Below are 14,728 nucleotides of genomic sequence, written 5' to 3' on the forward strand. Positions count from 1 at the left end.
TGGCAAATTTTCTCAAGGCAAAAACTAAAGCTGTAAACTATAGGCCTACAGGGAGTCAGTTGGTACTACATTACTATAATAATGGAGGTTAAAATGAACTGATTTGTATACAAACACTTAAATTACACACAAGGAAGCTTTAAAATAATATTAGTTATAATACTAACTTCAAAATTACGTCATTATTTCTACTCCAATTCATTTTTTGAAATATAAACATGTAAATGGCGGCTGTCATAAAGAAAAAAATGATGGATTTATTCAAATATACATTACATATTGAAGAACAGTAAAATGTGCAATGTTACATGACAAGCGATTTTATTGATGTCTTTTTGCAGTTGAACACTGATTGACTACATGGAGACATATCATTTTGGTAAGTTGTTCTGTATCTTTCAACATACCTTCTGATGTTCATTCATATTTACTTTGTGCTGAAACTAGTAAAGCGGAAGAGATGATCAGTTCACTTGCTGCTTGAACTGACGCGACACAGCGATCTGTCACTCCACATTAAAGAGAGCCAAAGCGGTATTTATTGTTTGAATTTCGTAATAAAATTGAGAGAATTTGAAATCTGAGACTTTGTTTAAAGGGATATTTCACCCAAAAATGAAAACTATCCCATGATTTACTCACCCTCAATGCATCCTAGGTGTATATGACTATCTTCTTTCAGACGAACACAATCGGAGATATATTTAAGCATTCTGCGTACGGTCATCTGCCGGAAGCTAGTTATTTATAATTTATAAAGTTTTCTTACAAAAATGCACAGCTTTGCTTCAGAAGGCCTTTATTAACCCCCTGAAGTTGTATGGATTACTTTTTTTCATGGATGGGTGCATTATTTTTTTACTTCAAAACGCAGCCCTCCATTCACAACCATTATAAATCTTTATTTTTTAAATATATCTCAGATTGAGTTTGTCTTAAAGAAGATAGTCATATACACCTAGGATGCATTGAGGGAGAGGCATTGGGTGAACTATCCCTTTAATATCAAAAGTAACGAACAAGGCTTCAAATGAAAACAGACAGACTAAAAGATCGATTCGTGGTGTTTAGGAATCAATATCGGTTCATCAAAATGAGAATCAATTAAAATCGAGAAATCAATATAACGTGCCGTTTCTGTATATAAAACATCTAAATGACTCGATTCACTGGCCTGCCAAGAAACACAAAATTAAATGTACAATGTGTAAATTAAACATAAAACGTTCAATGTGGCATACTACTGTTTGAAAAATGTATCGTTGCATCATGTACCATTTTGTTGAAATTTAGTTTACAATTTCAATTTATTTGTTTACCGCTTTTCATAATACATATTGTTCCAAAGAGGCTTAACAAAGAATAAGTACCTTAATATTCTGGGATTGTTACCTGGATTGGCCACTCGGTCCCTGTATCTGGGAGTGTGATCATCCAGAGTCTGTAGCATCACCCACATGGTGAGACTGAACATTCCAGCCAGGAAGCCATAGAAGACCAGATAAAAGAGGAATATAAGAGCTGCAAAGAGAAGAAAGACACATTCAGTCATGGCAGAATGGTCACATTTGTTTTTTAAAAAACCTACAAAGTATTGGGAATTTGTTTCCATAATGTTAAAATGTAACGTTGCAGAAAAAGCCCATCTGGAGCAACTGATGGTTAGTATAAATATAGAACATTTAAGAGTGCATCATCTGGAAAGCATCACTTATTTATGATGATAAACGTCGTAAAAAGAGTGGGTTCACAAACATTCTGCATCATAAACTGCACAAAACATCAGTTACTCGAGCGTCCGACCGGAGCCGAGGTATAAGCAGGAAAGAGCCTGTGCGTTTCAGAAGTTCAGAGGTTCACACGATCAGATGATGGCTTGGAGGTCTGAAACTAGTAGTACAACAGTGTGGATTAAACTAGTTCTGGCGGTTTGCACTTCCATGCAGTGTGACATGTCAGAACAGAAGGGAGGATGGGGGGAGGTGTAATTGTAAAATGAGGAATGTAACAGCTGAATGCTTTGGAGAAAGGCCAAACATATCTGCTCATTCCCAACAGGTGGAAATGTAAAAAATAATGAATGGTGGTTTATAATCTGTAAAGGGTGATTGGCACCAAGAAATGGTCAGGTCATATTTCACCTCAAATATTAAAGAGAATAATATTTACACAAAGAAAATGAAGCTTTCCCCCCCCCCCTCACAATTATGGATTTTGCCAGTGTGACTTTTATTCACGACCACAGACTGGAGCGGATATCTGGACTGGACGTTGGCTCAACCACTGGTGTAGCTTTGGGGTGGAAATAAATTTTATGAATTATGATTTATTTGCAATTTAAAAAAAAGATTACTGGACACTAAAAACAATTCACAATTCAAGTGATAATATAGCTGCGAGCAGCAATAATTGGGGTTCAAGCACATGCATAAAAAGGTATAATGTTTTAATTAACAAGCCTGTAACCATCTCGATCATAGATGGAAAAGACCATTTACAGCCAAGAGGCAATTTAACATAGAAAATATACAGTTTATAAAGCTTAACATTTATTGAGGTTGAACCAAAAACCTAGGACTAGTTTGCCAAAGTTGATTTTTTAAATAATCTCCAATATTTAAACGATTCGATGGACTGTGGCGGTCCTAGAGGCAAAGTTGCTCAGAAAGAGGAATTTGAGCCTAACGATTTACCACTTTTGACTGCTGTAGCGCCCCCCTCAGGCCGATCGGGGCAAGCCTTGGTGACGTTGTAGACGGTGTGAGTACTACCGGCCCTCAATGTCTCTACGACTTATGGTTTGGTAAGCCCGATTACTTTTAGGGGAGGATGCCGATTCTTGGAAATTTTAACAATTACAATAGAGATTCAACGCTATATACTTGAACCCCTGATTTTAAGATCGATGCATACAAGTTAGAGCTGCATGATTGCCATATTTTAACAATTAATCTCAATTCAAACACCCACACGATCTTATTCCTAAATGACAACAATTCAGCTGTGTCTATTAAGCCTTCAATCACAGCGGACATTCAGATCTGTGTTGGTGCCGCCGCTGATCCAGAGAGAGCAGATGTCATGCATAGTTATGAAACATCTTCACAAACAGTCTTTTCAACCAGTATCATTATTTCTGTGTTACAATATTTCAAACTATCACAGGAGTACTTGGATAAATGTTTATAGTTCAGATATAAACACTGATGTCTACGGTAGTGATCAAAATATAGAATTTTTTTTATTTTTTTTTAAGATATCTATTAAATAATGGGAGAATCAATCTCTTAGGGGTGTAACGGTACTCGTATTTGCACCAAAAATTTTCGGTACGAGTCTTTCGGTTCGTTACACGTGTAGATTTGTAGTAAATTAACCACTTTTAACCACCAATAAATCAAAAAAAGCTCTGTGTTTTGTTACTTTCAATAAGAAACAAAGTCTCATCCCTCAAATTCTGTCTATCTTATCATGAAATTAAAACAATAAATGCAGTTTTGTTGCTCTTTGATGTGGCGTGACAGATCATTGTATAGGTGCTTTAGTTCAAGCGGCAGCGCGGAGTGATCATCTCTTCCTCTCTCTCTAATACTAGTTACAGAATAAATATAAATGAACATCTGAAGGTATGTTGAAAGATATAGTACAACTTACTGAAACAGTCATACAACACTCTTGTAATCGCTCAGTGTTTCAACCGCTGAAAGACATCAATGAAACAGCTTGTAAACACCGTCATGTAGCATTTACCTCAGAAATGCCATTCAGTGTCCTGCTAGAGAAATGAACTGCTACATTTAAACACTATATTAGCCTATATATTGATTATATTTTACTTAACCTGTCTTTATTATTTAATGTATATGCTTAATGCATGTTTAAATAAATCTGTCATTAAAACAAGTTATGATATCCACTGTGTAAATGATTATAGTTTAACATCGAATTGGAGTAGAAATAGATTTAGAAGCTAATGCAAAAACTGCCTTATATGTAATTTACATGTTTGCATAGAATTTTTATGCGAGTGTTGATTATTATATCTAAATAAAATAAATAGAAACTTAATATTTAATTGTTAATTGTAATCTTTTATATTATAGTAATGTGCAAGAAAGTGCTCCCTGTAGTTTACAGCATTAGCAGAGACAGATTTATTCTTAAGAAAATTTTAAATTATAATTGTGTATATATATATATATATATATATATATATATATATATATATATATATATATATATATATATATATATATATATATATATATACACACAATGTTAAGTAAACTAATGTTTAATGAAAAAGAAAAAAAATTTTTTTAGTTTTCTCCCATCAGCTGTACTGAATCCGTACTGAACACGATTCTCCATAAATTCTCAAATTTATCCAGAATTGCGCAGCACTAATATGAGTTCAAGAAGTGAATTGTTGCACACCAACTAATTGCTTTAATGCAAAAAAGTCTGTATAATTATTTTAATGAGATGTGCAGAAACAAGTAGAAGCAGTAAAATTTGAAAGAGCTACAACAAACAAATTAAAATTACATTTTATTTTGCATTAAAATAGTCTAATATCTCTGAAAATGTGGGAGTGATATTAAAGAATGTCATGAAAACATCACTCTTTTAATTCTGGGGTGACATTTAATTATTGTGAAATTCGTCAAGATATTAAAACAGATTTGACTGAATAGATTGTTGAGTTATTGAAAAAGTATTTTTTTTGGCCAGCACTCAATTTGTGACAAATTAAGCATAACAACTGTAGGGACCTGATGACTCCATCTGTCCCACGTCCAGAGAGAAACATAGAAATGACTGAACTACAGCCGTGAGGGACACAGCAGAGAGACTTCAGCGGCCGCTGAAACAAAGCTTAAAGACTTAAGAGAAATCAACTATGGAGGACCAGGAGTGCCACTTAAAAATAAAACATAGAATCAATTAATTACTTTAATATTTTAAACATAAAAATGTATATAAATGAATCACTTTTTATATGGGCAAATTAATAGACATATTTAAAGTTGTTTATTTAATTACTGTTTATCGTTTTATTGATCTACATTTTAAAAAATGAATTAAATAACCGTTTTTAAATTTGTCTATTTATTTATACATTCAAAAAAGATTTAAAATTTATTGTTTTATTGTTTTATTAAACTATATTTAAAAACAGTAATTAAATAAACAACTTTAAATATGTCTATTAATTTGTCCATATAAAAAGTACATTTTTATGTTTAAATTATTAAATTAATTAATTGATTCTTCATTTTATTTTTAAGTGGCACTCCTGGTCCTCCATAATCAACATGCTAAAAAAAAAAAAAAAAAAAAAAAAAAAAAAAAAAAAAAAAAAAAAAAAAAACAGTACAAAATTTATATAGACAGGCCAAGACAAAATGTCATGACTTTGTTGCATTTTCTGGGCTGATTTTTTTTTAAGGAAAATCTGCATAATCCTGCTAAATGGATTTAAACATGTTCAAATTTGTTTAATAGAGCTAAACACTAGAGTTTTGGTTGCTGAAAGCATTATTACTTTTGCCAAAATCTATAATAAAATGTACACAAACGAGGCAGAGGATCTGTAGTGATCTAATCCTGTGGAAATATTTGCAAACTTTTTGCCACATTTTGTGGCTTCAGATTCCATGTGGACATGCATACAGAATTACATAAAAGAGAGTTGAAAATGGAAGACAAAAATAAATCACTTGAGAAGCATTAAAAAGTGGGACAGACCAGTGTTGTGTTAGTATTACTGAGATACTATTATAATTTATTAATATTTAGAATTAATATTTTTATATTTCATTTTCCTTTTAAATTATCTTTTTTGTGCATTTTTGTAAATTTGATTAGTTTTGTTTAAATATGTTCATACCGTTTTTATTCATTTTTATTTCAATTCTCTTTCAGTTATTTTAGCACATCAAGTTAAAAAAAACCAAAAAAAAACAAAAACAAAAACAGATGTTTGGCAACTAGCTGAAATAAAATAAATATTTTATATTATTCCAATTATTGTTTATTTTACTGATACTAAATACTACCCATACAAAAGAGTACTGTGGTGACAGTATGGTACAATATCAACGGTATTTTAATATAAACAACAGTACTGTTTAAATACCATATTTATACACTGTGGTATTTTAAATGTACTCAAAGGCACTTAAAGGAATGCCATGAAAATGAATGCCCAAAATTCCCTAGTGGTGCCCCGTCCAAACAACCCCATGGAAACACTGTGGTATTTGTAGGTGTATGTAGTGGGGCGGGGCTTGGACAGAAAATAACACGACGGGTGCGTCTCAATCAGCTCCCTGGGCAGATTGAGGCCAGATCAGGGCACTGATCAGGAGGTCTGCCACATTCATTTACATGATATACTGATTCACAACCTAGGGAGCTGATTGAGACGCAGGGTACATCTTAGGTAAGGGAACACAAATACTATTTGAAGGAAAGGAAAGCAATATAAATAGAAAGAGAAAACGATAAAAGAGGGGAAGTAAAGGACAGTGTGTATAAGAGCGTGAGAGAGAAGCTCAGTTTAATTATAGATGCATTTCTTCTTTGCCGATGTCTCTGAGGTAGACTCTTACTATAAATAGCATCTGGGGGAGGACAGTTTAGTGATGGCACAGCACTGGCCTAAGGAGATGAACATGAACACACACACACACACACACACACACACACACACACACACACACACACAGCTTCTGCTGCCTGTCATAATATACACGCCAGACATGCAAATGAACAACCATCATTTCTCCAAAAAAATTGAGATTTTTTTTTTTTTTTCATATAAAAAGCTTAAATCGGCACATAATTTATTATTCTTTGAGGAAAAAAAAAATGCTTCTCTGCTTATTCATATCTTAAAAACTTCTCTGCCAAATCAAACCATCAAGCAGAAACTTTTTTTTTTGTCAAGGTCAATAAGTCGCTTAACATATTGGATAATTTGACAGTTTTATGACAAGGAAAGGTTAGTTGTCATGTGTGTAGTTATACAATTTCAAAATGTCACGTCATATACAAATTAATTATATATGAAGAGTTTGGTTCCAAAAATGCAATAAACGCCTTTAAAAAAAAAAAAAAAAAAAAAAACTGAGCTTCCGCCAAAATCAGTATTGTATCTGGTCGGTATTGAAAAGTCACTTATTAATTTTGCGCAAAATGCATTATCCGTCGTGTTATTCTGTCATGTTTTCTCTCTTTCTTTCCAAAACATGACAAACGCCACTCTTCCTTCTCTGCAGTACGTGATATAACCGCTCAACCAATCACAGCGCACTGTTCCACACACTGTAAACAGTAATGGCGGCGCTCTGAATACAACCGGCATCCTAGTTTCCTTATCTGCTTTGTGCTTTGTGATCAACAAAAACAGAAAAATTAATAATTTTGACACCATTAATGAACCTGTGGTGGTTTCTGCGGTGGGGAAGAAACATAAGTCATCAGAATGTAATCATTTACGTGAGGAGATTAAGAAGATGAGACACTCGAGTAATTCATTTTGGGAGTGACGACTGAATGTGTTTTTAGTCAAATGTCTGTATATAAGATTTGTGTTGACAAAGTTCAGAGGCTGTCATATATGTGAATCAACTTACTTTGTTGTGTATTTTCAATATGAAAAATAACTTTCATATTGATAGATTAACTGCATTTTGAAAAAGAAAAAAACATGTCATGATTTATTGCATTTTGGGGGGAAAAAAATTATGTTTTTACAATAAACTTTTGAAAATCAAAATCTAGATTTGAATTTTTAATGTTTTTATAACCAAAACATGCTATGTGAAAGTTTGAAACAGAAAATAGTGGTTCTCATGCGTTTAAACTAGATTTTTAAAAGATTTCTCTCTTTATTATGGACACTCGTGTCATTAATAAAAAAATATAGGATGCTTCAAATACTTGTCAATGAATAGTTCATCCAAAAATGAAAAGTGTGAAATCATTTACTCTAACATTATTTCTTGGGTGGACCACAGGTTCATCCATCTCGGTTGCTCTGTCATATCGTGAAGGTGAAAGGACAGACATTGTTGAGCTCCAACAGATGAAAAAGAACTGTTAAAGTATAACAAGATCATGAATAAGACCCACCGCAATAAAAACAGCCACTCAAGAGATTTCTCTAAATCACTTCAGGCTCCATGAAGACAGATTTGGAATGGAATGAAGGTAAATTAAGTCATTTTATTTACTCTTATAACAAGCCAACTATAAATGTGCATGAATCCAAACAGGCCGTTTATTTTGGAAAAGGTGCCAAACAAAACAATACAACAATGGGAATTTTGGAACAATGCAAAAAACTATGTGTCACCTAAAAAGACTTCCTCTGTGACAAAACACCTGTACACTGTTACGATATGTTGGCTAGTTTCAGGAATGGGTGTTATAACAGATATTAACTGGTCTTGGCTCTCATTAGATTTCTATTCGCCAGACATCACACCAACAGACGGCTGGGAAGCTGTGCGCTTCTGAACTTTGACCAGAAGCTGATGCGCAATGGCTGAGGAGGAGAAATAAGCCAGGGATGCAAACAGGTAAGGAGGAAAAAAGGTGAGAACACTGCACGGGGCGGGGGCATGCTGCGCACGTAATTTTTTTTTAAAGGTGCCCTAGAATTTTTTAAAAAAAGATGTAATATAAGTCTAAGGTGTCCCCTGAATGTGTCTGTGAAGTTTCAGCTCAAAATACCCCATAGATATTTTTTAATTCATTTTTTTTTTAACTGCCTATTTTGGGGCATCATTAAATATGAGCCGATTCAGGGCTACTGGCCCTTTAATTCTCGTGCTCCACGCCCACGGAGCTCGCGCTTTGTTTACAGTGCATAAACAAAGTTTACACAGCTAATATAACCCTCAAATGGATCTTTACAAAGTGTTCGTCATGCATGCGTCGGATTATGTGAGTATTGTATACTGTTATATTGTTTACATTTGATTCTGAATGAATTTGAGGCTATGCTCCGTGGCTAACGGTTAATGCTACACTGTTGGAGAGATTTATAAAGAATGAAGTTGTGTTTATGAATTATACAGACTGCAAGTGTTTAAAAATGAAAATAGCGACGGCTCTTGTCTCCGTGAATACAGTAATAACCGATGGTAACTTTAACCACATTTAACAGTGCATTAGCAACATGCTAACGAAACATTTAGAAAGACAATTTACAAATATCACTAAAAATATCATGATATCATGGATCATGTCAGTTATTATCGCGCCATCTGCCATTTTTCGCTATTGTCCTTGCTTGCTTACCTAGTCTGATGATTCAGCTGTGCACAGATCCAGAAGTTAATACTGGCTGCCCTTGTGTAATGCCTTTCATAATGTTGGTAACATGGGCTGGCATATGCAAATACTGGGGGCGTACACCCTGACTGTTACGTAACAGTCGGTGTTATGTTGAGATTCGCCTGTTCTTCGGAGGTCTTTTAAACAAATGAGATTTACATAAGGAGGAGGAAACAATGGAGTTTGAGACTCACTGTATGTCATTTCCATGTACTGAACTCTTGTTATTTGACTATGCCAAGATAAATTCAATTTCATTCGAGGGCACCTTTAAAGTTATTTGCTTTACATCCTCATTTGTAGTTACTTACAGGGTAGTAAAAATAAATGTAAAAATCCCTTAAAATGTTAAAAACATTGTTGCAACATTTGACCAAAAATCAACATTTGGTTAAAATCTCATGTTATAAATAATGAAATGCTATGCAGGATACCCTTGTAAGACCCCCCTACCCCCCATAAAACACTCTCATTGGATCTATGCAAATCCCACAGGTGACCCATTTTGATCTCAAAAAGGTGAGGAGTTTGCATTTATGATAAGCACTTGAACTAAAGACAAAGAGAGACGACGACGACTCAGTCAGATGGGATATCAATACGGGAGCAGGAAGACTGAGAGCAGTAGCCAGTCATTGCTGTCAGGAAGCCACTCAGCTCATCACCACCTCTCAATCTCACTCGCTGCATCTCTGTCTATGCTCTCGCTAATGCTCACTGGGTCGATACCGGCACAACCTTCAACAACATATCCACTACTGGAGTGTCTGTGAGATTCCGTGGGCAGGATAGAAAATAGACCCAGAAATCCGGTTCTAAAATCTACACTTTCAGCTAACTAAATAACAAAAATTAATGAAAACAATGTTTGCATTTTGACTGAATGGTTTGTAAAAATACTTGATTACATTTCAACAATTTTATTTAAATTTCTATTATGTACATTGATCAGCCACAACATTACAACAACCTGCCTAATATCATGTTCTGTGATGCGTCGAGGCATGGACTCCACAAGACCTCTGAATGTGTCATGTGGTTTCAGGCACCAAGACATTAACAGAAGAAGAAGTCCTGCAAGTTGTAATGTAGGGCCTCCATGGATCGGACTTGTTTGTTCAGCACATCCCACAGATGCTCAATCAGACTGAGATCTGGGGAATTTGGAGGCCAAAGCATCACCTTGAACTCTTTGTCATGTTCCTCAAACCATTCCTGAACAATTTCTGCAGTGGTAGGGTGCATTATCCTGCTGAAAGAGGCCACTGCCATCAGGAAACACCATTGCCATGAAGGGGGGTACATGGTTTGCCGCAATAGGCCGGGGGTGTCCAATCCTGCTCCTGGAGGGCCACTGTTAGAGCTCCATTCCAACCCCAATTACACACACCTGAAGAAGCTAATCAAGGTCTTACGAGGGCTGCATCCGAAAACTTGTTGACTCACTTTTTGATATCACACTCTTTGGGGATTGTGGATATCAAAGACTACGAAGGATACATCTATGCTGATGACTTCAAAAATCAATCAGATGAAGGTACTGTATCTCAGGAAACAGGAAGTGAAGCTAACATTGGATTCGGATGTGCCTTGATGCCTTCCTTCCTTGGAATGCGTCCTCCGAAAGCAGAATGATTACTTTTACAGATGCAGCCGAGGCATACTAAAAACTTTGGGGAAGGTTTGTTGAGGTGCATTGGAAGTAAACTCTGCAGGACAATGGCCCTTCCAAGATCGAATTTAGACACCCCGAGGTAGGCAATACATGTCAAAGTAACATCAACATGAATGCCAGTACTAATGGTTTTCCAGCAGAACATTATCCAGAGCCTAACACTGCCTCTGCCAGCCTGCCTTCTTCCCATAATGCATCCTGCCGCCATCTCTTCCCCAGGTAAACAACGCACATACACCCAGCCATCCACCTGATCTAAAAGAAAACATGATTACACCAGACAACCTTCTTCCATCGCTCCATGGTCCAGTTCTGATGCTCACGCTCCCGGGGTAGACGGGGTCATCATAGGCACTCTGACCGGTCTGCGGCTACACAGACAGATGCTCAGTAAACTGATGATGCACTGTGTGTTCTAACACCTTTCTATCATGGGCAGCATTACGTTTTTCAGCTACAGTAGCTCTTCTGCATGATCAGACCAGACAAGTAAGCCTTTTCTTCCAACGTACATCAATGAGCCTTGGGCACACTTGACCCTGATGCCAGTTCACTGGTTGTCCTTCCTTGCACCACTTTGGTAGGGACTAACCACTGCACACCAGAATCATCCCAAAAGACCTGTCATTTTGGAGAAGCTCTAACCTAGTCAACTAGTCATCACTATTTGGCCCTTGTCAAAGTCATTCATATCTTTTCGCCTTAACCATTTTTCCCGTTTCCAACACATGAAATTCAAGAACTGACCGTTCACTTGCTGCCTAATACATCCCACCCCTTGACAGGTGCCATTGTAACGATATAATCAATGTTTTTCACTTTAGTTCAGTGCTTTTGTGGCTGATCAGTATTACCACTAGGGGTGTGAGGAGATCTTGTGCCACAAGATCTCGCAAGATTAAATTCTAATTTTGAATTGAGATTTCTCGTCGAGGTGAAAAGCTGATGGAGTGTGAGAGTGAAATTAGGATAGAAAATGCCACCGCTATGTTTACATTACGCCTCCACTGTTGTTTTGCTTTTTATAGAAATAAAAACCATTTAATTCAGTTGGATAATAGTTGCTTCAATCCCATCCAGCTCATCCAACATGAGCTGCAGCACTGTATGTAGAGCAGCGGGAGGAAACAGAGTTTGTGTGATGAGAGTAAGTGACGAGATGACTGACAAGACCATGGCGGAGGATACGATGCACAACAGAGCCTATGTGTGTGATGAATGATTTAACTTGCAGCACTGCCGCTCCCCATTCACAGAGTATGTGCGATCACGAAAGTAAAACGCGAGCTCGCATTCAATACCCCGCATTTTGAAAGCGGCTCCCTGATGCATTCAAATATCTCTCAATATGAAAGCCATCTTAGGCTGAGCTGTGTAGTTTTAACCATCTCTCAGCTCTGTATCATGCTTGAAGAAAAAAGTTGGTCTATTTGCACTTTGAATATTGAGAGAGTGCTTTGATTATGGTTGCATTGTTTGAACTGTTATTCATTTATACTGTTTTTATTTCTATGATCAATTTGTGGAAAGAAGTTCAGTTAGAAGGTCAAAAGTTCTCATATGAAATCATTCAGGAGAGAAGCAAGTCAGCTGAGTTTTCATACTCAAAGTAGAACTGAAATGACATTCATTACAAGATTATTACTTAAAGGGTTAGTTCACCCAAAAATTAAAATAATGTCATTTATTACTCACCCTCATGCCGTTCCACACCCATAAGTGAGTCGCTCATCTTCAGAACACAAATTAAGATATTTTTGTTGAAATCCGATGGCTCCGTGAGGCCTCCATAGCCAGCAATGACATTTCCTCTCTCAAGAACCATAAATGTACTAAAAACATATTTAAATCAGTTCATGTGAGTACAGTGGTTCAATATTAATATTATAAAGCGACAAGAATATTTTTGGTGCACCAAAAAACAAAATAACGACTTATTTAGTGATGGCCGATTTCAAAACACTGTTTCAGGAAGCTTCGGAGCATAAATGAATCAGCGTGTCGAATCAGCAATTCGGAGCACCAAAGTCACATGATTTCAGCAGTTTGGCGGTTTGACACGCGATCCGAATCATGATTCAATACACTGATTCATTTGTGCTCCGATGCTTTAAGAAGCAGTGTTTTGAAATCGGCCATCACTAAATAAGTCGTTATTTTGTTTTTTTGTCGCACCAAAAATATTCTCGTCACTTTATAATATTAATATTGAACCACTGTACTCACATGAACTGATTTAAATATGTTTTTAGTACATCTTGAGATCTTGAGAGAGGAAATGTCATTGCTGGCAATGGAGGCCTCACTGAGCCGTCGGATTTCATCAAAAATATCTTAATTTGTGTTCCGAAGATGAACGAAGGTCTTGCAGGTGTGGAACGGCATGAGGGCGAGTAATAAATGACAGAATTTTCATTTTTGGATGAACTAATCCTTTAAAACATTACAAAGTGCACCTGCAGACTATTTTACTAGTCATGCATTTCATCATTGAGGATTTATTAAAAATACTGTGTAAAAATCTCGTCTTATTTTCATGAACTCAATCTCGTGAGCTACCCGTGTTGTCACACCCCTAATTACCAGTGAAAAAGTCAACCATTTTGTTGTCATCATATGAGCATTCAAAAGAGACCCATATAGCCAACATAAATAAAACATAAGTTACAAGTATTTCTATTGTATTGTAGATGTTCTATCGGTGACTTATTTTCTTCTCTGATGAATTGGAAAGATTCTGGATAACATTTTTCAATTATTATAGAATTCCTTGATCAGCAAGCTCATTAAAGCCCAGCCACTAAACATATCTATAAAACTAACTATACAACTATCTAAAAATGTACTAAGGCAAAATGACAAAATCTGGTCAATAGTAATCAACTGTCTGTAATTTGGGGCGGGACTTGTCACAGGAAATAAAAGAAAGAGATGGAGGCACAGAATGAATGAATGAGACACAGTTAGATCCACAATGAAAGACAGGAGACAATAAAAGCCCACAGGACAAGTCTTTATCAGCGGCTCCTCTCAGCTGTTGAGAAACTCAAGCCTCTGAAGAACCAGATACTCGTCCTCCTCCTGTGCCCAGGAATGCTGGGATAAAAATACTTCTTTGCAGCCGGCCGGGGGGGGGTGAGGGTGTGTGCCGTCACAGCAGGGTGCAGACCGGCGGTGTCGTGGGGGTAATTTAGGGTACCGTACTGAGACTGTGGCTCACAAAGTGAGCACCACCCATAAGCGTCTGTTTTTCTGTAAGTGGATATGCTTGAGCTGCACATTACACCATTAACTATGGCACGGGCCAACGATCAAATAAACCAGCACTGCAAGGAAAAGACAACCTGTGCCCGGATTTAAAAACATTGCAGGACAGAAGAGCGTAGATGAGCTGTGGGATTGTGAATGATCCGTGTTAAAACGATCATGATACACCTCAGATTTGAAAAAGATTCAAGTAATGGGAGTGTAAATGCTCACAGAAGTATATATTCACAGAGAAGTAGTCTACTTTTTCGTTCTTCACTTAGGGGTAAAAAGAAGTGTTAAACATCCTGACGCCGCAGACACCCACGCTGTGGCCATTTTCCACAACTGAAAGGAACATCATTTAACCATCAACTGGCCATGCAAAGGAGCTCCTCACAGGATTTCTGATCAGGGAGTCAGAAGGTTAGTCAGAAGAGTAGCCCAAGAACCAAG

At 36.5% G+C, this 14,728-nt stretch overlaps 1 protein-coding gene across 1 annotated transcript in view; it reads right to left on the reverse strand.

The window, feature by feature from the left end:
* The window catches only part of atp1b3b (ATPase Na+/K+ transporting subunit beta 3b), a 37,974-nt gene that overhangs the window by 12,865 nt on the left and 10,381 nt on the right, over nucleotides 1-14,728 (reverse strand). The window contains exon 2 of the mRNA XM_048160445.1: nucleotides 1,393-1,521. Coding sequence (XP_048016402.1) covers nucleotides 1,393-1,521 — 129 coding nt within the window. The remainder of the gene's footprint in view (nucleotides 1-1,392; nucleotides 1,522-14,728) is intronic.

The sequence above is a fragment of the Megalobrama amblycephala genome, linkage group LG16, assembly GCF_018812025.1.
Source record: "Megalobrama amblycephala isolate DHTTF-2021 linkage group LG16, ASM1881202v1, whole genome shotgun sequence".
Lineage (NCBI taxonomy): Eukaryota > Metazoa > Chordata > Actinopteri > Cypriniformes > Xenocyprididae > Megalobrama > Megalobrama amblycephala.